Source organism: Capricornis sumatraensis, chromosome X, assembly GCF_032405125.1.
Source record: "Capricornis sumatraensis isolate serow.1 chromosome X, serow.2, whole genome shotgun sequence".
Lineage (NCBI taxonomy): Eukaryota > Metazoa > Chordata > Mammalia > Artiodactyla > Bovidae > Capricornis > Capricornis sumatraensis.
In genome coordinates this window covers 57,803,925-57,829,906 of record NC_091092.1, presented here as the reverse complement: position 1 = coordinate 57,829,906, position 25,982 = coordinate 57,803,925, and the positions used below count along the sequence as shown (strand labels likewise).

The window sequence follows — 25,982 nt, the reverse complement described above, 5'->3', positions numbered from 1 at the left end:
TTCTCTTTTGTTTGTAGATGACAACCACTGGGACTTCTGTCCAGCATGAGCAAGCTGCCACTGGTAGGCAGAAATCCCCAGGTGTGGCCCTGGTGGAGACAATCTGTAGGGGTTCCACATTCTCATTTTGAGAAAGCAGCGCGGTGGGACTGTGGTTAGTGACTGCAGATGAAAGGGGACCTGCGGGAGACAGGGGCGAGCCCTGTACCACTGGAGCAGATTCTCTTTCTGTCACCCTCAGGTCTGTTCCTGAGAAAACGGAATTCGATTCTCACAATGTCCTGTGTTTCCAGGGAGATAACAGAATTAAAAGGTTGTACTACAACATGGTTCTAGGCCACTGTCTTTGGGCTTAATACTAATTCCATGAAATATACATATGGAACATTTGAGAATTATGCCTGCCAACTTGTTCCTCAGCCCCATGTTCTTACAATACACAATCAGAGGGTAAGAATGTGCTTTGTCTTGTTGATTTGGGTGATTCATATTTAAATACAAGTTTTGCCCATTGACAAGGCAACAAATTGGATTTTTTCAATTCAATTAGAATGAGAGTCACTTTGAAATCATAGGAAGAGCAACCTCATTTTCCATGAAGTGCTGTAATATAACAACAGATTCTTCTATGCAAAAGAGAAAAACCTTCCTCAAAAGTAAACCCCCAATTTCTAGGCCCCAAAGGGTAGAAAGTAGCTAGGATTATAGATGAGGTATTAAGGGAGTGTGAATTCTACCAAAATCAACAAAAGGCTGCCAAGGTGGGGACTGAGGGAGCATTTCAGTTCAAGTCTCATTATGACACAATCCTTCACTTTCTGATAGAGTGTACTAGTCTTGATCTTTTACAAACTGGAGACAAAAACGTATTATCTTCAAAATCCAAAACAAGGTACAGGAGACTGGCTTTAAGAAACCACAGTGCACAAGACCAAGAAAAGGAGACATGGGCCAGGACTGTGGCTCCTCCGTCAGCTCCCTCAGGCACCTGCAGGCAAGGAAGCCCATTGACAAACACCTCCTTTCTCATCCACAGAATGAAGGACTCGGACTGGCCAGGGGTCAGCACACTTCAGCCCAGGTCAGTCTTGGTGTGGTCTTCAAGCTAAGATTGTTTTTTATATTTTAAAAATAAAAATAAAAGACATTGTATTTTGTCGAAAAAAATTAAATACAATGAAGAATGTATGACAGATTCTACTGGCTCACAAAACCTAACTGATCCCTGTACTAGACTAAAGGTCAGGGACACTTGAAAGAGTCCCAGCCTCTAGGACACAGCCTTCACCAATTATCTTACAGTAGGACCTGAGGTAGAACCCAAAGCTTTGCCTTTGTCAACCCAAAGAGGGCTTCCCAGGTGCCCCTCATGCATATCTAGTTGTGGGAACCACCTGGACAGATGACCTCCAAACCCCTTCTAGATCTTTCTAGGACTGGGTACTATAGTCTTCTAATATGGAATACCCAAGAAAGAAGTTTTCTGGTAAGAAGGTTTATTCTGTCGTTTGCAAAATTATCTCATTGGATTTGGATCCCAACTCTGCCATTAGTTGGGTCATCTGAGCTAAGTCACCAAACTCTTCTTAGCCTCAGGCTCCCCATCTACAAAATGGGGACATCACTGTTCATCTCAGAAGGCTGCCCTGAGGCTTTAATGCAAAGGCCCTAGCATGTGTTTAGAATGACAGAGATGCTCAATAAACAGTTACTACTATAGCTGACTGAATGTTATTATCATTAAATCTCTGCCATTCCCCATGCCTGACATGGTGTGGAGGTGTCTGGCTAGAGACACATCACACAAAGGGACACCAGGAGCAGACTTGGGCAAAAACTGACTGGCTCAGGTCCTCATGCTTGGTGACAACAGCAGGTTTCTTTCATAGGAACTCTTTCCCTAGAAGATTCTAGAACGCTTGATCATGAAGGGAGAACCACTCCAGGGCCTTGGATGAACAAGGGTCTTTGAGTTTTCTTTTAAACATACATTCACTTTTTACTTATCATTCAACACTAATGTGACTTTTTTTTCCCATAAGAAAGTACTGAATCTCTTACTTTACAAGTAATATCTAGCCCATAGGAGTTCTCTCCTCTACTTGTGGCGCCTCCCATTTTTTCAATTCTTGAGATCACACCCAGAGGAACATCAAGTATTAGAGCAGAATCCTGTAATGGACAAAAAGACGCAAGTCAATATTTCTGTCAGTACAATTAAACAATCAAAAACATACTTTTAAAAAACCCATGTGCTTTCAAGGCATTTTTACCTTGGTCCTTTTACCACCTTTTATGAATAAAAATATGATAGTGATCACACAGGAAAAAGCAAGCATCAGAAAGTCAGTTATGCAATCAAAATGCATCCTCTATATGGGCTTCCCTAGTGGCTCAGAATGTAAAGAATCTGCCTGCAGTGCAGGAGACGTGGGTTCAGTCCCTGGGTTGGGAAGATGCCCTGGAGAACAGAATGGCAACCCACTCTAGTATTCTTGCCTGGAGCATTCCATGGACAGAGGAGCCTGGTGGGCTACAGTCCATGGGGTCACAAAGAGTTGGACACGACTGAGCAACTTACACTAAACATGTGCCATTGTGCACTGCCTGCAGAATAAAGACTAAACTCACAGGTACACAACTCGGGGGCCCAGGATGTGGCTCCCAGCCTGTCTCTGCGGGCTGCTGTCCCACAATGTTCTACACTGCAAGTAAGTAGATACCTTCATAGTTCTCCAAATATTTTGTCTACAGTCAGGCCTACAGGCTCTGTGCACAGTGTTCTCTTTGCCTCACATGATCTGGCTTTCCCAACTACCAACATTCTGCCCTGGCTTCAGACCTGGCTCAGCCAGCATCACCTCTAACAATGCCCTGCTTCCCATCTGATCACAGAGTTGACCACTGCCTTCTCTTCGGTTCTACAGCACTCAGTTTGGATGTTATTATACCACTTGCTTCTAGTCTCGTCACCATGAACTTCCACGTCTGTATTCCCTCACTAGAAGCCAGGCATCCAGAAACAGTGTATATCTTAGGCACAGATGTTTTTCCCAAAGAAGGGCCTGAGTCCATACCATGCTTCTCCATCATTCCTTACCCAATACTGGACACAAGGGGTCCAGAGGACTGCTGGCATGAAAGATGGAATAACGTCAGTAAAGGCACACCAAGATCATCACACCAAGAGAACAGCACCTGCCATGTTCAGAATATGTCATCTGGGCCAGGAACCACAACTGGGCCTTTGACTGCATTGTCCTGACAACCACTCTGGACACAGGTGAAGTATTCTCATTGCCTGATGTCATCACCAAGGCTTTAAAAAACTTTGGCTAACTACAGGGAAAGGTTGTGATTCAAGCCAAAGTCTTGGAACATACATCAAAAGAACCATAAAAATGGTCCTAACTCTTTGAGCCCACAATGACACTCCTCTGACATTACCTTACAGCTATGGAGCAACAGGAGGAAAAGCTACATGTGTGAAGATGGAGCCAGAGGTGGCCATCAGGACAAAGAGTATTATAGTCAACTTGATGGAAGAGCACAAGCTACTAAAATAATTATGGTACATGGAAAAATAAACTGAAGTAGAAAAGAAGCAGCAAACAAAATACACTGTGACTCCAAAAATGGAAAATATATATTCATATGGACAAAGGTAGAAAGGGCTACAGAAATTTTCAGTAATCCAATATTTTCTTTAATGCTGTTAGATGACTGTGATAACAAAAATTTTTAAAGCTGCCTATTGGGTCTTTGTTCTTTAAAAGATGTCCTTTGTGGTAGAATACAAATAAAGGGAATTTTTGCTTTTTACCTTAAATCTCTTTAAAACAAAATACAAGAGAGTAATCATTTATTCACAAAATATAAATACCACTCGTGGGTATTCTAGAAATTTAAAAAGTCTAAGAGTGTGGTGCGTTCATGCCATGGACTACTGCTCAGCTACAAAGATGAATGAACTACAGATACATGCAACCACCTAGAAGAATCTTGAGGGCATCATGCTGACTGGATAAAACCACTCTCAAAACCATGTGCTCTATGGTTCCATTCACACATTTCTTGACACAACAAAGTTGTAGAGTTAGAGAACAGAGAAGTGGCCACCAGGGCTGAGGGGAAGTAGGGCGTGGCTATAAACGGAGTTCTGCATCCACAGAGGAGCTGCATATTTTGACTGTTGGTGGTGGGAACATGAACTGACTCATGGCATCAAATGTCATCAAACTCTACGCAAAAACATGGCAAAAATGAGTGAGTGCAAAACCCGTTGAAATTCAAGCACAGTCAGAGTCTTAGTTAATGTTATTGCGCCCCTGGATGTTCTGGGTTGGATAAAGCAGTACAGTTAGTAGAGAAGCTGAGTGATGGGCACCTAGGACCTCTCAGGGACTCTTCTTCCAAGTTCTTGAGAGGTTGTATTTCAAAATAAAGTTTAAAAAGTGTGACAGTATGGCTACTGCAGCACTGTTTGTAATAGCCAGGACATGGAAGCAACCTAGACGTCCATCAGCAGACGAATGGATAAGAAAGCTGCGGTACATATACACAATGGAGTATTACTCAGCCATTAAGAAGAATACATTTGAATCAGTTCTAATGAGGTGGATGAACCTGGAGCCTGTTATACACAGTGAATTAAGCCAGATAGAAAAACACCAATATAGTATACTAATGCATATATATAGAATTTAGAAAGATGGTAACAATAACCCTGTATGCAAGATGTATAGAACAGTCTTTTGGACTCTGTGAGAGAGGGCGAGGGTGGGATGATTTGGGAGAATGGCATTGAAACATGTATATTATCATATGTGAAACGAATCGCCAGTCCAGGTTCAATGCATGATACAGGATGCTCGGGGCTGGTGCACTGGGATGACGCAGAGGGATGGTACGGGGAGGGAGGTGGGAGGGGGGTTCAGGATGGGGAACACATGTACACCCATGGTGGATTCATGTTGATGTATGGCAAAACCAATATAATATTGTAAAGTAATTAGCCTCCAATTAAAATAAATAATTTTTTTTAAAAAAAGTGTGATGGTATGGCTAGCATGGTGTAGAGAAAAGAGCACAAACTCAAAAGTTGGACAAAAAGAAGTGTCAAATTTGAGTTTTAACGTTTATTAGCTGGATGACTCTGGCAAGTTACTGTATCTCTCAGCTACATTTACCTGCAAAATAGGTGTGATTAGAGATAATGGACTTAAAAGTACCTGGCATGGTGCTTGGCACATGGTAGCTAGATAACAAAGGAAGTTATTATTATTATTATTATAAAGAATATCCTAGTATATGAAAGACATAACTGCGCTTTGCAAAAACAGTGAATCCATGCTCCAGCAAGCAGCTACAGGCTTTGTTACACGGCTTTCCTCTTGGAAAGGAGGCATTTTCTTAGCTGGCACCATGGGGTGAGACCCCTCACTCCATAACTGAATTCTAAATGCTTACAGAAAAAAGACACTTCTCAGTAACAATGTACATATGTAACTGCATATGATAATGTTTTTTCTTCTCAATATCATGTAGTTATTAAACTATCAAGCACCGTTACTACACTTAGATTATGTTGAAATTTATGAGTTATGTAATTTATACAGTCTATTCCACTGCACTCCTAAATATCAAACTTGTACCTAAAAAAAACACAGACACTAAATAAAAGTCTGATATTCTAATATCAAGATGGAAGCAAGAATGCAAATTTTAAAAACAGAAGGATTAGAAGTGAGTGAGACCATACTGTTCTTTGCCACTGTATAAAGAAAATTCTACACTTCTGATTACCTTGACCCAACACAAAGCAGAAAATTGGACACCGAGGAGAACCAGCCAGCTCCTGACCAAAGACACCCACAGTCTAATGAGGCTACCTACCATGGTCTCCCTGAATGACAGGTTCAAGATCAAATAACCCAGCAAGCCCAACTGGAAGATCTAGGAATAGGAAAATCAGCTTAAGTCTCTAGAAACCTGAGTCACCACTATCTGAATATCATTAAATATTTAATGATTCTCAAAGGTCCATTCTAATGCTAAATTCTATGCCTCTGTACCTGTAAGTATCTAAACTAATTGAGAAGTACACATAACAGTCTAAAAGATGCAATTCTCTGCTTTCTCTCTCAAGTGCATACTGACTGTCAGAAACTGTACTGGATGCTTGGGACCACGGAGAGAAATAAGATGTACATGTCATCCTCACAAAGCTCAGGCCCAGTCTGGGAAATGAGACACATGCACCCAAACAGCCAAAATGCCAGGTTGTAAGTGCCAACAATCCTAGACAGTATTAAAAAGCAGAGACATTACTTTGCCAACAAATGTCCATCTAGTCAAGGCTATGGTTTTTCTAGTAGTCATGTATGGATGTGAGTGTTGAACTATTAAGAAAGCTGAGCACGGAAGAACTGATGCTTTTGAGCTGTGGACCACAAGGAGATCAAACTAGTCAATCCTCAAGGAAATCAGTCCTGAATATTCATTAGAAGGACTGATGCTAAAGCTGAAACTCCAATACTTTGGCCACCTGATGCAAAGAACTGACTCATTGGAAAAAACCCTGATACTGGGAAAGAATGAAGGCAGGAGAAGGGGATGACAGAGGATGAGATGGTTGGATGGCATCACTGACTCAATGGACATGAGTTTGAACAAACTCCAAGAAATAGTGAAGGACAGGGGAGGCTGGCGTGCTTCAGTCCATGCGGTCACAAAGAGTTGGACACGACTGAGCAACTGAATGGCAACGAAGTGCCAAGAGGCATTTTAAAAATCCAGATGAAGTGGGATGAGAGGTCCAAGATGGCAGGATGACTTCTTCCTGATTGGGTCACAGCAAGGTCCTGCTGTGATGGCAAAGTTATAGACAATCCTTAACGGGTGGAATAAAAGCAGGTGAAGGTTGGCCTTCCAAAAACAGGTCATGGTGACAGTGGCTACACATGTGGGAAAGCATGGGAACTTTGTTTACAAAAAATAAAAACAAGTGGGCTGGGTTTAAGATCGGGTAGCAGGGGAATCCCCTGTGGAGTATCCCGGAGCTTGGATCAGGGTGACTGGGATCCAGGAAATGTCTTGGGAAGCAGCCTGCAATGGCAGAATGTTCCTGCATGCAGATACACCCAGCAGCCCTGAGCGCCCCGCACAAGCCAAGGGAGGGGATGCCCGTGCTCTGCAATCTTGGAAGCTAATGCTGCCAGTGCTGCCACATGCTAATGCTGTGCAAGTGACATGATCGCCATGAGAATCTGAGAGCAAAGAGCAACCGAGCTGGAAAGCAAGAGGAAGAGACGAGTCAGAGGGACAAATCACAGAGCAGGCCCACATGTCTGGGACAATGGTGGTCCCACCAAGAGATGTGAAGGGCACGGGGGTGGGGCTGAGAGAAAGATTGACACTGTCAATTTTAGGCACACTGGGTTTAAGCATCTAAACACAGGGAGGTTGACTGATAATCAAGTACAGATATCCAGGAGGCAGCCGGAAATGCAGAAGTGGAAAATCCCAAGGGCCCCTCAAACTCCAAATGCCCAGAACTAAAGCACACAATGTTTCTCTCTCCAAACTACACCTTCCTGTCAATGGCTGGCACTCCATCCACCCAGTGACAAAAGCTGGAAACCTACCGGTCACCCTTCACATTCCCTTCTCCATTAGCCTTAATCCAATCTCCAGGTTGACTTCTTCAATCCTTCCTTAGTCTGTCACACAGCAGGCTCTCAAGTAGTGAATAAAGAATGAAAGATTGGGTCTGGCACTATCGAGTTGGAAAGCAACTGACAAGTGAGAAAGAAGACGATAAGGACAGAAATACAGTTAGGGGGTAGGAAGGAGAAATGAACTGCAATAAACGCAAAAGGCAGAAGCAAGAGAAGAGTCAAGGACGCATGCAATGAAAAGGACAAAGAAGGTGGAATTAACCAACACACTACCGACTTTTCACTGCAGAGAAGGTGAAGAGCAAACAGTCCACCAGGGTCTGCAGATCTGAGCAAGAAAAGCGGAGCTTCAACACGAAGCACAGGCCAGACCAAGAAGTGAAGGAGTTCCTAATCTTGAAGCAGCAGCAGCATGTAGGGACTCATTCTTTAAAAATCCTAGCAAGGAAGGGGCAGAAAGAGGATCGTAGTATTGGGATAGCAGGGAGGCAAGTTGTTTTAAAACAGAGACTTGAGCAGGTCTGCGGGTCGGGGAGCCAATGAAAACCACGTGTGTAAGACACCGAACTGTGGGGCACCACGGCACCAGAGAGACTAGAGAGAGGAAGGCTCGCTTTGTAAAACAAGACCTCCTGTTCCTTCCTTGGAGATGGGGAGGAGGTGCAAAGGACAGGTGAAAGCTGATGACAGATGATAAGGGAGATTTATGGGAGCTAGGGAAGACAACTTTTAACTTTGCAACAGAGCACGAGATGAGGTCAGCAAAGGAGCTTGGAGGGGTCCATCACTGAGGTGGTGTGGGATGTGATACACTGATCTGAGATGGAGAGAACTGCCAAAGCAGCCACAAGCCCCTTCCAGGGTGTGTAAGTGCAAACTCATAGTGGAGTTCATTCCTTAAATCCACTGAGTGACTTGCAACAGGATGATGCAGTAGGACACAGCCTCTCCAGCTTGAGGACTAACAAATTGAGAATGCATGGCAACAAGGGGCAGGAGGATTTGGGGTATCAGCAGGGAATGTTTTAACCTGAAAACCTCATTCCTTTTGCAGCAGCAAAATAAAGAGATGATTTAAGACTAAAATTTAAAAGAAAAACTATAGTTCAGATCCTACATTCCCATTGACGTTCCTACTTACAAACACACTAGGATGGTTTATTATTACAGTTTTCTTCGCATTATTTCATCTCTTTTAAAATGAAAAAAGGTGTCAAATACATTAGACAGAAGGAACGAAAAAAGGACAATCTTGAAAAGTTTCCAACTTTTTTTTTTTTTAAGAAAAATACTACAGGAATCCTTTTGTCCATGCTTGTAATGAAGTGGCTATGCCTTCTCTCTGCAAGGGAATACACGCCTGGCTTTGAAATGTGCACAATGGGAAGTAAACTTTGCCTCCCTTCCGGGTGGCGCCCAACATTTACAGCTCCAATTATAGAGACTGTGGAACCTACTTGCTGCCACTCTTGCCAGATACCTAGCTCCTCGGTGGCACAATACCTCACACCTGGCCAACGCACATTTCAGAACCAGATATTTGAGAAGCTGAGTCTGATGGACATGAGTGCTGCCCATCCACCTTGATCCCCCCAAGTCCTGTGTGCCTACTGGTAAACCATCAAAAAGCAAAGTCAACAGACTCCGTCTTGGTAGTCTATCCCAGAAGTACTTTTACCCAGAAAAAGTTAGCATGTGTTCTGTCCTTAAAGAGGGTCTTGGACGGTATTCATGAATCTGTAGTGAATACTCTGCCTAAACAATAAAATCACTGTGATCCTATCTTTTAGAGGAAACCCTAACAAAAATGTCTCCTTGAATTTAATCCAGGAGAGTTTTGGCCCAGCCAGGCGCCTGGGGTCTCTATCAGGTGGTGAGAAATGAGAAGCTGGGGGCAGAAGAAAGGTCAGTGCTAGAAAACCAGGACCAGGGGGTGAGGAAAGGGGCCGGGCAGCTGCCGTCAGATGGGCTGAGTGTGTGGGCCAAGGCTCAGCAGGCTGTGAGGAGCTTCGCTGACAATGTTATCTGGGGAGAACTGAGTGCAGCCAGGGAGTGGAGGAAGCCTCTCGGAGAATGAATAGAGAGAAGGGTGCCAAGGCCAGGGGCTGGTGGAAGGAGGACCAAGTGAGAGGCCAACGATGCTCCCATGTCCAAGGCCTGTGTTCTCCCTGGGGCTGCCGGTGACCTTCCCCAAACCTCCCCGGAGCCCCTGTTCCTTTTTTATCTCACTGAACCTTGCAATGTTTCACTCTGTGGTCCACTCCCTTCCTTCTAGATATTTCTCTCTCCTCCCAAGCGCCCACTCCCTGTCTGAGCCGGTCCTCTGTTCTGACTGTGGCTTCTGCTCTTGCCCACCCCACCCCCCACAGATGCGGTCCCTGCCCTCCGGCTCCCTCCACAGCTGCATGTCCGCTGGTCTCATGGCCCCCCAGGAAATCCTGTATGTGCACCCGCTACTACTGTGACACCCGTGTGCTTGGACTTCCGCGGCTTCAGACTCCTGTTCTCAAGGCTCCTGAGCCACTTATTTACAGCTTGTACTCGCACAGCTGTCATTCTGCATACGCACACATGTCTCCCACAGCCAAGGCTTCAAGCCCCTCCTTCTCCTCTGATGTCTATTTCCATGGATGGGAGCAGCTCCGACCACTCAAGCCCAAGACCACAGGGATCATCCTTAATTCTACTCTTCTCTTTGGCTCCCAGCTCCAAATGCTACCCAGATCCTCCTGCCTTGCTCACAGTGGTTCCCTCCTTTCTACTGCAACCCAGACTCGAGTAGGACAAGCTCGCCTAGAAAACAAAGATAACTTCCTGGATGGTCTCTCCGCCTCCAGTCTTCCCTCCCCTAATCTGTCACACACGCTGAGACCTGACTTCCCTTCCTGAAACACACATGGGCTGTGTTGTTCCCCACGTGACACAGACACTGGTGATTTACAAGCCGCTCAAGGCTGGCAATGCTTCCAGCTTCGTCTCTCCCCTCCCCATCCATGCTCCCGCTCTAGCACAGCCCTCAGCCACTGTCACCAGACACCGGGCTCCTCCATAGCACTGTACACGCACCCTGTGGAGGCTCTTCTCTCTCTCCTTCCTGTTCAGGTAATGGTCTCCATTCACCAAGACTTGGTTCCCACATCACCTCCTCTAGAAGGCATTCCATGACTCAGCGCACAGTTACCCTGCTTCTGTCCTGTAATCTAACAGCATGATGCACCCATTGCGGGCTCTGCCACCTGACACCACACCTGCTCATCTCTGTGTTATGCACCCAGCACCATGGCAGATTCACCATGGTGCTGAGTGTCTCTGGAATGAGGATACAGCCGCCTGAATGAACATAGGGTTAATCTGTTTTGTTCATGAACCTGAGCACCTGAGCTGAAGTATTCCTGGGAGGGAAACTGGAAGTGGTGCTGCTCCAGGAGTCCGCAGACAACAAGAGTGTTACAGGCCTAACCAGCCCTACTGGAGTCACGAGATCGAAGCCAAGCCCAACCTCAAGCACCAAGGTCAAAAGGAGGGAACGGAATTTCTCAACTCAAAAGCAATGGTGGTGTTCAGGATGCCATGACTGAGTGCCGTCCACGCTGCCTGCTGCCTCCCCATCACTTAGAGCACAATGCTATTGAGTACCTCCTGTCTACACGGAGGACCAGGAGGACTCCCCATTACTGATGGCCACAGAGACACTGGCACGTAGATACAGCTGAAATCCTTCACTGCCACACGCCATGCTCTGTCCTAGGTCTCAAGAGCACAGCAGTGAAAAGACACAAGGCATCCCTGGCCTCAGATGGACCGGAATGAGGCTAAGCAGTAAAATATATAAAGTAGGAGACAGTGAAGAAACGAATAAACATGAAAGGGGGAAAGGAGGGGGGGAGGGATGTTAGACGTTCAGAGTGGGCAGGGGAGGTACCCAGTAGTAAGTCTTAACGTGGGAACAGGCACACAGAGAGGGAGTGAGGGCTATGATGGAAGCTGGTAAAGGCTCTAGGGAGGACATGATTTTTCAGTGGGTTCTGAGGGACAAGAGGGCATCCAGGCACAGCAGGAACAGCCCAGAAGGGCCTCACAGGCAGGGAAGAGACGATGGCACAGGGCGAAGCGCTGTGAGTTGAGGGAAGAGAACTCAGAAGGAGTTTTCTTCCCCATGAAGGAGAGTGGATTTTATTCTGTGGGCAACAGAGATCCAACAAGAATTTCCAGTAAGCCAGTCAGAGTAGAGTAGGGAGACCCCAGAGGAGGCCCAGGGGAAGAAGGCCGAGTGGCAGCCCAAAGACCACTGTGTCCACCAGCCCAGGACATCACCTGATGAAACAAGACACCTGACTCCCGAGTCTGGCCGTGCTCCCACTGCAGTGTTTACATACCTGAACCACACAGGTGTCTGCTTCCAAAGGCCAGGGACATGACGGCTCTTTGTCAAATATACACGAAACATTCACATTTTGCAGCAGAATCCACAATTAATGTTTGTATTTAGGACTTCGAGAGACACTATGATGACTATGTTTTGAGGCCTCTGCATAATCCCCCAAATGGCTTGCTTTGTACTATGTTTTCTGCCATTAGCTGCTTGCTTTTATACTTGGACTAAATGCTGTGGCCAATTGGTCAAAATGTTTCTGTAAAACTTGGTGGAAGAAGAAAAAGATAAGCAGTTGGTGTCAAGTGGGTCTTTTCTTCACCCACTGCGTGCTAATCCCTGGCCTCTGGAGTGCCACATAATGACAAAATAAATAATGCCAGCTAAGAGCTCATCCAATTACAAAAGTAATGCCTGCTCCCTCCAAGTGGGAGGAGGGAAACAAGCATGTCCAAATATCCCAAGTATTAACACTCTTGGTGTATTTCTTTCTGCTCTCTTTTTGACATACAGTTTTTGTTTGTTTTCCACAGTTGAGATCACAGAACAGACACAATCCTGTCACAGCACTGCAGTTTAAATAATTTCCCCAGTTCATCAACAATGACAGCACGAAATGGAACCAGGCCTGTGTGGCTGGTCAACAACCTGCTCTAATTTCATTTTTGATGATTATTGCATACATTAGCATAAAATCTCTCAGTGTGTCCCAATTTGACACTGGGGAGCTGTACAGAATGAGTCTCACTTTGGCTGGCCATATTATATTGTGTAGTATAATACAGTATTGTACTGTATTGTACTGTATTATAATTAGTTCAGCCTATATGTCTATTAACTTTTTAATCCATCCCACCTGATTACTGGCTCAGATAAGCTTGAGCCCCTGTAAAGACAGACCTCTTCCACCCTTCACTGATACTACCGGTTTTTATGAACTAAATGTTCCCTACACTAAATTTTACATTAGTAGTTTCACTCCAATATCTTAGATTAAAACTACTTCAAACCTCTTCCCCTTCCCTTTAACCACCTTCTGAGTCAAAGGCTTGATGCCAATTACAGAGTCTATAGCTCCACCGAAGTGTACTGCCACCATGTTTCTTTGTCAGGGTCAGGCATATGCTTTGATTCAATCAAGACAATGTGTCAGTAGTACTCCCAATGGGTTTCTTTCTTTCCTGGTACTTAATCACCTGTTCAAATGATTAATTCTATAATAAAACTGCTGCCAAGGGTTGAGGGCATCCCTGGTGGCTCAGAGAGTAAAGAATGTGCCTGCAATGCGGGAGACCTGAGTTCAATCCCTGGATTGGGAATGGCTACCCACGTTCAGCTCACTGCTCTGTTACGTTTCAGAATCTTTCACATTCTGGAAAACTAGAACATGTGCTCAGCTCCACTCTTACTTAGAGGTCTGAATAGATTCACAAAAATAAAAGACCAAATCTCAGGACCATGTGGACCTAGAAACACGACAGAAGTGGGCTCCCATAGCGAAGGCAATAAGAGTAATAAACAGCATTTTTCAGAATTTGGACACAAAAATGAAAATAATATTTTTAAAAATCAAAAGATGCAAACTAATGCAGATTAGAACTGTTCAAAAGAAGTTGTGGGGTAAAAGCAGTAAAACAAAAGCTAGATTCCCCCCCAACAGTCTCAACATCTCCTGCTTACAAGCTGATGTTCGGCTCCTCCTTCATGTGCCCCAGACTTATTCATCCTTGGCTTGGTCCACCTCATCAAAATACAACTGGCCCTTCAGGCTGACCTGGGTAACGGGAACCCACCACATCCACCATAGGCCCTTCTGGGACAGCCATAGCAGCTGTTCATTCACTCTTTCCCTTCTGGAGCATCTGATGTCCAACTCATTGTTCCATCAGTGGAACATTCCTTGAAATGCCATGCAATAAAAGGTAGAGTGGTACTCAGCCACACCACAGACATCCTAATTCTAAACCACCACCTGGTGTTCTGTAATTGAACACTTGGAAAATTCTAGACCAGTGGGCCTACACAAGGGACTCACATCAGCATCCTTGTCTGTGATGTTTTAAAAAAAAAAATGAGCACTGTGCTTGGACCACAGACCTGGACATTTGGATGCAGTATCTCACAGCATCTGTAATGGCTGCTAAGTGCCACAAGTGGTTCTCAACGGTGCTTCTGGTAAAGAACCACTGTTCTCCGCCTAAGGAATCTCTCCAAACGAGCAAACAGGTACAGTTACCAAATCCCCCTCCCCATATTATGAAGGACAAAACTTATTTTAATTCACTCTATTCCTACATTTACAGGTGTTAGTGTTACATGAGCTTTGCATAAGCCAAAAATTAAGAGTTGAGAAGCAAATATATCCCCCATGTTAATCTGATCCACAGCCAATCTTGCAAGGTAGAAGAGAAACAGTTTAGCATTATCTTTAACATTTAGGGTCATCTTTATGGTCTTAGATTTTACTTACCGTTTCCAAACTTCTTAAATAAAGACGATAATTTGTGATGTAAACTCTTCCCTTAATGGGGCCATTGAAAGGACATATGTAAATAACTTCTTTGTCTATTAAGATAAAAAAAGTACCCTAAAATAATGGAAATATATACCGAGATACACAACAAATGGCACTACTTTAATATAAACTATTTGGCTAAGAATAACTACAATTTAAAAAATCACTGAAAATGTCTAAAGCAAGCACTGGCAATGTTTCTACATTACCATGCTAGGTAGAGTGGAGCTGAGGGAGAACAGGGGGAGGTGCGGCACATATCACCTGAGCTTACCCACCATGCTGCCACTACCTAAGGACAAGACCCTAACAGCTAGAGAGCAGAAGTGAATAAGGGTACTGGTGCTGCTACCTTCTGGTGGTTGTCAAGGTAACTATTGAACTGCAGGCTTCAACCAGAGGATGGCAATTCACACAGGACAGTCTCACAGACTCTCGCCCAGATTGGGTCTGAGGTTTGCCAACCTCTAATCACACAAAACATTGTGATGTTTTTAATAAGTCAGCAGCAGAAATGTTGCTATACTCTATTCTTTCTCTTTTAATAGTCCAGAGAAGAGTGGAGCTAGATTCATGTCACACATTTAAGTGATATGAAACAGATGGCCAAGAAATTAGTATATCTTTGGTAGAATCAAACATAAGGAGAAACTAAATCAGGAGAATTATTATAATAAAATGTATCTTTGTCTTATTTTTCAAGGATGTCCTTGAATGTGTTAACGGCATTTGTTTGTTTATTTACAATAATTTTTGAAACCCCTTTCTTCTCAGGTGCTAAATGAAAAATATCCAGTAAGTCTACTTCATGCTAATTCAATCAGTTACTACCTCTGTGAAGGTTTTAACACTGATACAGAACTAAAAGTTCATATGTGAAGATGATCAAAAGTAAGATATTCTCTTTGTTCTTATCCACAAATTAGGATGGAAACATGCCACCATTTCCTTTTCAAGACTAGGATCATGTGTGCAAGCCTGTGGACATGGAGTAGTTCTTCGTTGTGCATGGCTAATTCATTCATACAGGTATTATATCTATGACCTTAATCTGATTAGCACCATGGTCTCAGTCATTTAAGCTAAACAACCCAGATTTTAGTAAATAAACCAAAAGGTTCTCTGAAGCAGTGGTAACTGTATCATCACCAAATGGGGATCTGAAATGGGGATGTCAACTCTAATTAAAAAAATGTTAATGCTCACAATCTCAGCACTTTGCTTAGAAGCTGTCAGGTGCTTCTGGATTAAGCCAGAATGACCTAGTCTTTCCAAAGTAGATACCTTCCTCTTAATAAGAACTTACAATGAATAAAGTAAAACAAAAATCAGAATGTTACATCAACATTTCTAATTTTAGCTACCTGGCAAATAAAAGATATTTTTAACCAATATGCCTCCTTATATTTCAAAGAAGAGAGTACTTGGACTTTAAGCCTCGAAGTTGATCGTTTTTAAGGATACATGATAGGCTGGAAAATCTTAATACCAGTTTGTTCTTATAACCGTAAACCATAAGAGCTTATAGCTCCAGTGAGAGACTTGAAAGATATAATCCACATTTTTTTTCCAAAATAATTCTGACTTGGTACAGAGGAAAAAAAATATCATTGTCATGGAGAGCATGAAGCTCAAGAGAACTCTTTGACCAAGAAACAAAGGCAGAGAGTTCTCACTATATTAACACTTTTAAACAAAGCTAGCCTATTTGTCTAAATGTGACTTCAAAAGAGTCAGAGGGATTGAAGCCACCTGGCCCTCCTAGAACTCTCATGAATCTATGAAAATCCTAACCTCACAGGCCTTACCAGTAATGCGAATCTCTCCTGGCAGTCGAGGAAGAGTTTCTCCCACATCCCGATTAACTCCATCCCTAGAAGTCTGGAAACAAAACGGTGTCATCAGAAGTAAGGACATGACATTTGCACAGGATGTTAAGCAACTAACCAGAAATATTGTTTGCAAATAAAAAAATTAGAGACATAGTGACCATTATAGAAAATTGGCACAGAAAATCAAAACAACTAAAATATACAACTTAGCATTCAACATTCATTAGCTGTGTTAACTTTTAGTCTGTAAAAACATTAGCACACTTTTCAGTGATATTAATTAAACACCCCTTCCAAGTGCTTTACAGTTAACAGTGATCAGGAAAGCGATAAAGTAAATATTAAGCGTATTCTATGCTGTTGTTTAGTCACTAAGTTGTCTCTGACTTTTTGAGACCCCATGGACTGCAGCACACCAGGCTTCCCTGTCCTTCACTATCTCCCACTAAGAGACAGAATTCACTGAGTATATTCTATAGATACACATATATTGTGGCAGCTTTTTTCCATATTATTTAGTCCTATTTTGTTGAGAGAAGGAATGAAAACTTCATTTCAATGGGGCCTTAGCTGAGCAACAGTAATTACAGCATCTTCTCACATGTCAGAAAATAACAGTTACTACACACTGGGTTTCCTATTTTACTAACATCTTTTCTCATGTAAGTAACTAGATAAGAGGGCGAGGAGGCCTGTCATTGAACTTTTGAGCCAACCAGAGCCTTGGAAACCATCTACACACAAATTCTTCATGTGACTCTACTATATCTCTAGGCCTTCTGCCTTTAGAGGTATCCTCATTCAATAACTGCAGCCACTCTGCCAACCAGGTAGTATAAACCACTAAAGCCACGGTGAGTTCTGCGAGGCTAATTTGCCGTGTGACTTGGATGCCTGGGAAAGGAGTCTTTCAATCTATTCAGCTACCCCAGTGGATAAGTGCAAATGACGTGCTGCCTGTGTCCACTCTAGGACGTGCCAGACACATCACTAACATCTGTTTGGGAAAAGGGTTTTTTAAACCACTATTTTTCATTCATTTTTTTTAAAGCTGTTTCCCAAAGTCACGCTGCAATCATTTCATGTGTGAAGCTAGTGATCCTTGCCTCAAAGGAGTTTTGTGAATATTAAGTGAAAGAAACTGCACAAGCACACTTCTGAGAATTATCAGGGGTTATGCAAATGTAAAGTAGTATGAAACAGGGAAAGTTCCACTTGTGAATTTAGGTGAGGGATAAGCTGTCAAAGAGGGGGGCTTTGTTGGATTTTTAGTGGTTTTATCCCTTTTTGTTCAGGTACAAAATAAAAATTCCTAGCTAATTTTCAATATGCTTTAGTGCTTGCAAGCTGAGCATTTTATACCTAGGAGGGCAAGTCAGATTGTTCTTAGGCAGGAAAGCCTCCTTCAATATTGAGGAAGGTGTTAATATCCTGCTTGGTAGGCCCTGGTCTTCCGAATTCATCTTCAGAAAGCTTTCAGGGGCAAGAGATTCCCTAGTATCTTAAATGTAATGTCTGGCAGTGGTTCACAAGTCAGAGGTTCTCAAAAATGAAGTTATATGAAAGGATTTACAAACAAAGCTCACTGAACACACCTAAGGCAGTCTGTCTTTTATGGAACGAGATGGGTTAACAAACAAAACTATGTGTATCAAAGAATTTGCATTATGTGAATGAATAATGAAATGAATAATTCAAGAAACCCAGAATGAGCAGCTAATATTCAAATATGAAAAGAGAAATGCAGAGAAAGGTATAAATAAATCTGAAAACTCAACTTACCCTCTTAATAGACTCATTCTCCAAGGAGTGTGAATTATATTTGGAAGTTGGTGCTGAGGCCATACTGGAAACTCTACCAAGAAAGACAATGAATTCAAGAAATCAACAAAATTGTATGCAATTTCAAACATACTGCAATTGAGTACAAACAGGAGGACACTTGACAGGCCCTGTTTCCCTCGTAGGAATGAGACACATGAAGGACCAACCACAGCACAGCTCATGGGAAAGAGCTCCAATGAAGGTGCAGGGAACCGTGAAGGAACAGAGAAGGGGGAGTTCAGCAGAAGACACCACACGTGTTTCTGTCATCGGAGAAAACTTAATGTTTATTAATTATGCTGCTGCTAAGTCACTTCAGTCGTGTCTGACTCTGGGCGACCCCGTAGATGGCAGCCCACCAGGCTCCCCCGTCCCTGGGATTCTCCAGGCAAAAACACTGGAGTGGGTTGCCATTTCCTTCTCCAATGCACGAAAGTGAAAAGTGAAAGTGAAGTGACTCAGTCATGTCCGACTCTTAGTGACCCCATGGACTGCAGCCTACCAGACTCCTCCACCCATGGGATTTTCCAGGCAAGAGTACTGGAGTGGGGTGCCATTGCCTTCTCTGATTAATTATGCAACAGGCTTCAAACATCCATACTTCTTAATTTGTAAAGACAATTAAGAGACAGCCAAGCAGAGAGATAAAAAGGACAGACCATTCAACTTACACTTCCTTCCCCTTTAATAATTCTGTCTTCTCTCAATAATTAAGGCAAGTTAAAGTGGCATGGATTTGATGGAAATCAAGTTAGTAGGATTTGATTTAATCAGCATTTTCTAGGGAACGTATATATTTCATTTAAATAAAGCATATTCATCCCAGTTCAGACATAAATGACTTCCCTAGTGGCTCAGATGGTAAAGCATATGCCTACAATGCTGGAGACCCGGGTTCAATCGCTGGGTCGGGAAGATCCCCTGGAGAAGGAAATGGCAACCCACTCCTGTATTCTTGCCTGGGAAATCCCATGGACAGAGGAGCCTGGTGGGCTACAGTCCATGGGGTCACAAAGAGTCAGACACAACTGAGCGACTTCTTTCCTTCTTTTAGACATAAACGAAACCATCATATGCAGAACACATACAATTAACTTGTTAACCCAAGGGTTACTTTTGAAGATGATAGCAACAACAGGAAACTAAGCAATGCTTTGGCTATTTTATTTATCAAAGTTAATGACAGAGAGATACATATGAAGTCACTGGTGGTTAAACCATACTCAATTTAGCAAGACAGTTGTGAATATTTATAGTGTTTTTTTTTTTTTTTTTTGCTAGGCTCATTGAAAGACCAACTAACAAAATCTGGCATGGAGAACACTACTACCACTTGGCACAAAACTTGGAAATTTGATAGCTGTGTGCCTCTGGTCAGTGTCCTAAAGAAATGCCTGAGAAAGGTGACAAAAGATGCAGATGAAGGTAGCCATCAGGGCAAAGATGCATCGAGACAGCCAAATGAGAACAATCTTTCAAGATTAGTGACTCTGAGCTTCCGCCACCAGAGCTCAGCTTTCCAAGGGCAAGGGTGGGAGTCCATTTGGGTCATGGCTATCTCCTGGCACACAATGACATACATAGCTAATTGGTGAATGAGTGACTAATTATGTGCAAAATACATACTACTGTGAAACATCACTACACTGTGACCTTGTATATTGGTTCACCAAATCCCAGAACACTGAAACTAGGAAACTGCTGAGGCTGAAACATGAACAGTTGGGAAAATAAAATAGGTCTTTATACAAAGGAATACTAAACTTAAAAAACCTGATACTATTAAGAGGTAGCACAATATAAAATTAGAAATAACTTTTTAAAAAAGATTAATGAATAACTCTAGAATGAATTAAATTCAGACAAAATAGCCTTGAAAAACCACTCTAACCATAAATTCAAATCCAATCAAAATAACCCATTATTCTCTGAGACAGCAGAGTCGATGAGATGGACTGGATAGATAAAGTCAGATGTTTCTGCCCTGAAATTATTCTATCAACTAAACAATATTACATATTTCAGGGATTTTTTAATTAAGATATAAAATTACTTTTAGTAATCATATGCTCTAATATTTTTATAAGTCAACGTTTTCAAACACATGTTAAATTATTACTGTCAAGTAAATGTAAGACATTTCAAATGCTGGGCTATATAATCGACTCAGTCTTCACCAGTCTGTTTCTAAACCATAAAAGAAAGATAAATCTTCCTGTTTTCTTCAATCCTCATTAAAAAAAAAAACAACAATTTAAAATGAACTAAATAGTGCTCGCTTCGGCAGCACATATACTAAAATTGGAACGATACAGAGAAGATTAGCATGGCCCCTGCGCAAGGATGACACGCAAATTCGTGAAGCGTTCCATATTTTTTGAAGCAACTGACAAACAACTAATCTCAAAAATATACAAGCAACTTATGCAGCTCAATTCCAGAAAAATAAACGACCCAATCAAAAAATGGGCCAAAGAACTAAATAGACATTTCTCCAAAGAAGACATACGGATGGCTAACAAACACATGAAAAGATGCTCAACATCACTCATTATCAGAGAAATGCAAATCAAAACCACAATGAGGTACCACTTCACACCAGTCAGAATGGCTGCGATCCAAAAATCTGCAAGCAATAAATGCTGGAGAGGGTGTGGAGAAAAGGGAACCCTCCTACACTGTTGGTGGGAATGCAAACTAGTACAGCCACTATGGAGAACAGTGTGGAGATTCCTTAAAAAATTGCAAATAGAACTACCTTATGACCCAGCAATCCCACTGCTGGGTATACACACCGAGGAAACCAGAATTGAAAGAGACACATGTACCCCAATGTTCATCGCAGCACTGTTTATAATAGCCAGGACATGGAAACAACCTAGATGTCCATCAGCAGATGAATGGATAAGAAAGCTTTGGTACATGTACACAATGGAGTATTACTCAGCCGTTAAAAAGAATTCATTTGAATCAGTTCTGATGAGATGGATGAAACTGGAGCCGATTATACAGAGTGAAGTAAGCCAGAAAGAAAAACACCAATACAGTATACTAACACATATATATGGAATTTAGAAAGATGGCAATGACGACCCTGTATGCAAGACAGGAAAAAAGACACAGCTGTGTATAATGGACTTTTGGACTCAGAGAGAGAGGGAGAGGGCGGGATGATTTGGGAGAATGGCATTCTATCATGTATACTATCATGTAAGAATTGAATCGCCAGTCTATGTCTGACGCAGGATACAGCATGCTTGGGGCTGGTGCATGGGGATCACCCACAGAGATGTTATGGGGAGGGAGGTGGGAGGGGGTTTCATGTTTGGGAACACATGTAAGAATTAAAGATTTTAAAATTTAATTAAAAAAAAGGAAAAAAAAATAAAATGAACTAAATATAACAGAGGAAAGTCTTCCTTTTTTCCTTATTTTTAACTACCTAATTGAGCCATAACTCATATACCATACAACACACCCGTTTCAAGTGAACAACTTAATGGGATTGCACCACCACAATCAATTTTAGAACATTTTCACCACCGCCACCCAAAACCCCATACCCATTAATAGTCACTGTCACTCCCCATTCCCCCGGCCTCGATCACAAATTTGCTTTCTATCTCTACAGGTTTGCCCATTCTGGACATTTCATATAAATGGAATCAAATAATGTGGTGTCTTTATGTCTAAAGCCTTCATATGTAGCATTATCCTAGAAACTGCTACTATTAAAAGCTGAACTGAGTGCAGAACTGAGAAATCCAAGGGTCTGAGTAACATGGGTTAGTTCCATGATGATATCTGCTTTCAGATCTCATCAGTGAACCTCTCTTTGTTGAAGAGTTCCAACGGACCCCTGAAATGTACACAAGCTGGAGCAGCGTGAAGCTGGACAGCATGGGTATTGAGCTGACTCCATTCAAATCCCAACTCTGCAATTCATATATTTGACCTTGAGGAGATTATTTCACTTTTCTGGGCTTTGGTTGCTATTACCTCTATCTTACTACAGCACAGTTGGGCAAAATGAAGCAATATACTGAAGGGCTTAGAACAGTGCCTGGTATATTTGTTAACAAATTATTAGCATCCTTTTAAATAATGAGAGGATAATAACTGAATACTGATGCCATAAGCGATTCTTCTACACATTAGTCTTGACCCCAGAAATACTAGGAAGAAAGCTCACTACTACAAGGATAGTGCCATGGCTGGTGGTGACCCAGCTGTAAAGCTTCTCTTCAAAAAGTACATGAAAATACTGTCTCATTAGGAGCCTGGGAAGCAGAGCAGTGCTGTGGAAAATGTGCTAGACAGATGAGCACAGGCCCTGCGCTGGCTCTAACTTATCAAGCATGGAACTTATCAAGCATCCATATCTTTATCTATAAAATATCTGTTGCTCTAAACGGAGTTCAATAATAATTAAAAGCTACAGCAAAGTTTACAAAGGTCAGGTACCCTTTTGGTTATAGTGTATTTTGCCCCAAACCCCTAAAGATCAGCTTTAATCCTTTTTATTTTAAAAAACATTGAATCTGAGCTACCCTGGCTTTAAAGTGAAAATTGACACTTAATTCCCTATATATATGCTAATTTCAGGAATCTAACCAAAGGTAGATTTCTATCCTTTTTGATCCTGAAAAAAACTTCTGATGATTTAAGCCCAGTCCTCTCCCATTGGGCTTCCCTGGTAGCTCAACTAGTAAAGAATCCTCCTGCAATACAGGAGACCCCGGTTCAATTCCAAGGTCGAGAAGATCCCCTGAAGAAGGGATAGGCTACCCACTTCAGTATTCTTGGGCTTCCCTGGTGGCTCAGATGGTAAAGAATCTACCTGCAATGCAGGAGACTGGGTTTGATCTGTGGGTTGGGAAGATCTCCTGGAGGAGGTCATGGCAACCCACTCCCATAGTCTTGCCTGGGGAATGCCCATGGATAGAGGAGCCTAGTGGGCTAGAGTCCATGAGGTCTAAAGAGTCAAACATAACTGAACGACTAAGCATCTCTCCCATTACAGAGAAGATGACAGGAAAGCCTAGAAGGGGTGCAACAAGGCTCTGGCGTGAGTCTGAGGCAGGACGAGCTCCAGACAGGTCTCCTAACATGGCAGTATCCTTTCCACCCACAGACAAGTGCGTCCAAGTGATCTCTATTTCTAAAGAAAGCAGGTTAATGAGACTGGTCCCAATCTCAGGAGAGAAGGAGTTTTAGACTAAAAAACAGTTAAGAAAACTTATCTAGGCAAGCAATCTTTGGGACCCACCCCCAACCCCTTCATAAAGCTACATAAAGGTGGCATCATTTAAAAAACTTTGAAAGTCACAAAGTGAAAAAGTCACTCAGTTGTGTCCAACTCTTTGTGAACCCATGGACGGCAGTCCATGGAATTCTCTAAGCCAGGATACCAGAATGGGTAGCCTTTCCCTTCTCCAGGGGATCTTCCCAATCCAGAGATCAAACCACAGGTTTCCCGCATTGCAGGCAGGTTCTTTACCAGCTGAGCCACAAGGGAAGCCCAAGAATACGAATATTGGAGTGGGTAGCCTATCCCTTCTCCAGCAGATCTTTCCAACCCAGGAATCGAACCAGGGTCTCCTGCATTGCAGGCAGATTCTTTACCAACTGACCTATCAGGGAAGCCTGAAAGTCACATGGCCTCAGTTGTGTCTCTTTAAATTTAAGACAACTAACCTCAATGGTCTCATGGTATCTCCCTCTGTCTCTCCCTCTGTGTCCCTTCACCTCTCTTCCCCCGTCCCTCTGTCTCTCTGCTCTTTCCACACACACCCCCATCTCCTTTCCCTACCACTTACCCCCTTTCAGATAATCTGTTATTACTCTCCACCTCTTGCATACCAGAACACAAGCCCCCAGAAGAGAAGGATTATGGTCTGTTTTATTTAATGCTGCAGTTTCAACTCAAGTGGCTCAGAGGTAAAGAATCCGCCTGCAATGCAGGAAATGCAAGAGACGTGGGTTCGATCCCTGGGTCGGGAAGATCCCCTGCAGAAGGAAATGGCAACCCATTCCAGTATTCGTGCCTGGAGAATCCCATGGATGGAGGAGCCTGGCAGGCCACAGTCCATAGGGTCACCAAGAGTCAGACACAACTGAGTGACTAAACAACAAAGCAGTTGCAGTACCTGGTGCAGTGCCTGGCAGCCAGTAGGTACTCAATAGGTATTCGTTACATGAATGAACGAACTGTTGTTTGCGTAATATTTCCTTTAAGTCAGAAATGTATGCAAGCTTAGAAAAGGGGTAGAGCCAACCCTCAGTTAACCAAGATGCTCGAGGCTCCATGGCTCTGCGCATCAAAACGGCAGCACAGACTTCTCACACTCTGAAGCACCATAAAGAACTTGCACCGAAAAGAACTAACATTCTGCACTACAGACTTAGTGTTGGAAGAGATATTGGGTTGGCCAAAAAGTTCGTTCGGGATTTTCAGAAACTGGTATCAAAAAACCTGAATGCACTTTTGGGCCAACCCAGTATTTCAAATTAAGATACAAAGATCTCTTCCCCCACGTCCTTCTTCCAGACTAAAAAACTGCTCCCCTCTCTGTTGCATATGGAAAATAGGATTTCACAAAACACCTGCGGCAGATGTAACTATAAACACTCTCAAATAAATGAGGGCCTTTTACCCTTACTGGAAACATCGCAAAGCAGAAGAATTGGAAAATAAATTTGACCTTCACCTCATTGGGTTTCTGTAAGCAAAATCTAAACTCCAAGAGGAGCTCAGTTGCCATGGTCACCAATTTGCCATCAGTGGCCCTTGATTAGGGGTTTTCCTGCATTCGCCATGTACAAACCATGAGGAAAGGCACGCAGGCCATCATCTTTGGATCTTATTCGCTGTACTTTCTCACTCTATATTGCTGTTTAAATAAAATTAAAGGATGATCTCTCTCTGGAGGCTCCCTTGAAAGCTTTGGAAACCTACCTAGTCTGCAAACCAACTTCAAAAGGCTGCCAGCGAGCAAGGAGTCATGTGTGAGCAGCTACTGAGGCCAGAATTCCAGGTTTTTCGAAAAGAGCGTTCTTGACTTGGAAGTCCATTTTGAAAAAAAGAAAACACTAAATACTTAGGGCAGAGCTGCTCAATACTCCCAGACCCAATGCTCCAATTTCTGTATAGCCCCTTTGGCTAGCCTGTAATGAAAGTCATGGATATTATCAACCCAGCCATAATTTTTTTTAAAAAGCCACAATTTAAAAAAATCATCAATATAATGGCTGACCTCCAGGATAAAGGAGAAATAAGATGACAGTGATAATAACTTACTTTTCAATACAAATTACCCTAGAAACAAAAACACTGCCCCCTCGTTTCCAATTTGGCCTCTAGAGGGAGTTTCGCCCCCAGTGAGAACCACTAGCAGACTTCTCTTCTGCACCTGAATGCAGGACAGGCTTTACAAGACTAAGTTATGCTGACTTTTGCATTAAAGTTGCTCTGACTGTAGGCCACCTCAGAGCAAGAAATGAAAAAGATGTGTTGAGATGCCCTCAAACAAACCACCCTGAACCAAAGACAATTGTTCACGCCCCAGCAATTTAGAGACCAGGTACAATCAATTCAACCTCTATACTTGTTCATCCCACATGAAGACAAATGATGATCTGCAAAAGTAGGAGTTTATTTCATCTTATACATTTTTTACAGATTTCTTTTGATGTGTACCATTTTTAAGGTCTTTATTGACTTTTTTTTACAATATCGTTTCTGTTGTTTTCATGTTATG

General features: G+C 42.7%; 1 protein-coding gene and 1 non-coding gene across 4 annotated transcripts in view; one reads left to right on the top strand and one right to left on the bottom strand.

Moving 5' to 3' along the window:
• MTM1 (myotubularin 1) overlaps positions 1 to 18,249 on the bottom strand; it is a 65,504-nt gene extending 47,255 nt beyond the window's left edge. The window contains exons 1-4 of one of the 3 annotated variants that reach the window (XM_068962150.1): positions 18,181 to 18,249; positions 16,375 to 16,447; positions 14,522 to 14,616; positions 2,062 to 2,172 (exon numbers count right to left, since the gene is read on the bottom strand). In XM_068962150.1, coding sequence (XP_068818251.1) covers positions 2,062 to 2,172; positions 14,522 to 14,616; positions 16,375 to 16,447; positions 18,181 to 18,243 — 342 coding nt within the window. In that variant the 5' untranslated portion in view covers positions 18,244 to 18,249. The remainder of the gene's footprint in view (positions 1 to 2,061; positions 2,173 to 14,521; positions 14,617 to 16,374; positions 16,448 to 18,180) is intronic. The other 2 variants (XM_068962148.1, XM_068962149.1) reach the window with 2 other exon arrangements.
• Positions 18,250 to 20,493: 2,244 nt separating this feature from the next.
• Positions 20,494 to 20,600, top strand: LOC138072111 (U6 spliceosomal RNA). The gene has a single exon (XR_011144258.1). It is a non-coding gene; the product is annotated as a U6 spliceosomal RNA (small nuclear RNA).
• The last annotated feature ends 5,382 nt before the right edge of the window (positions 20,601 to 25,982 follow it).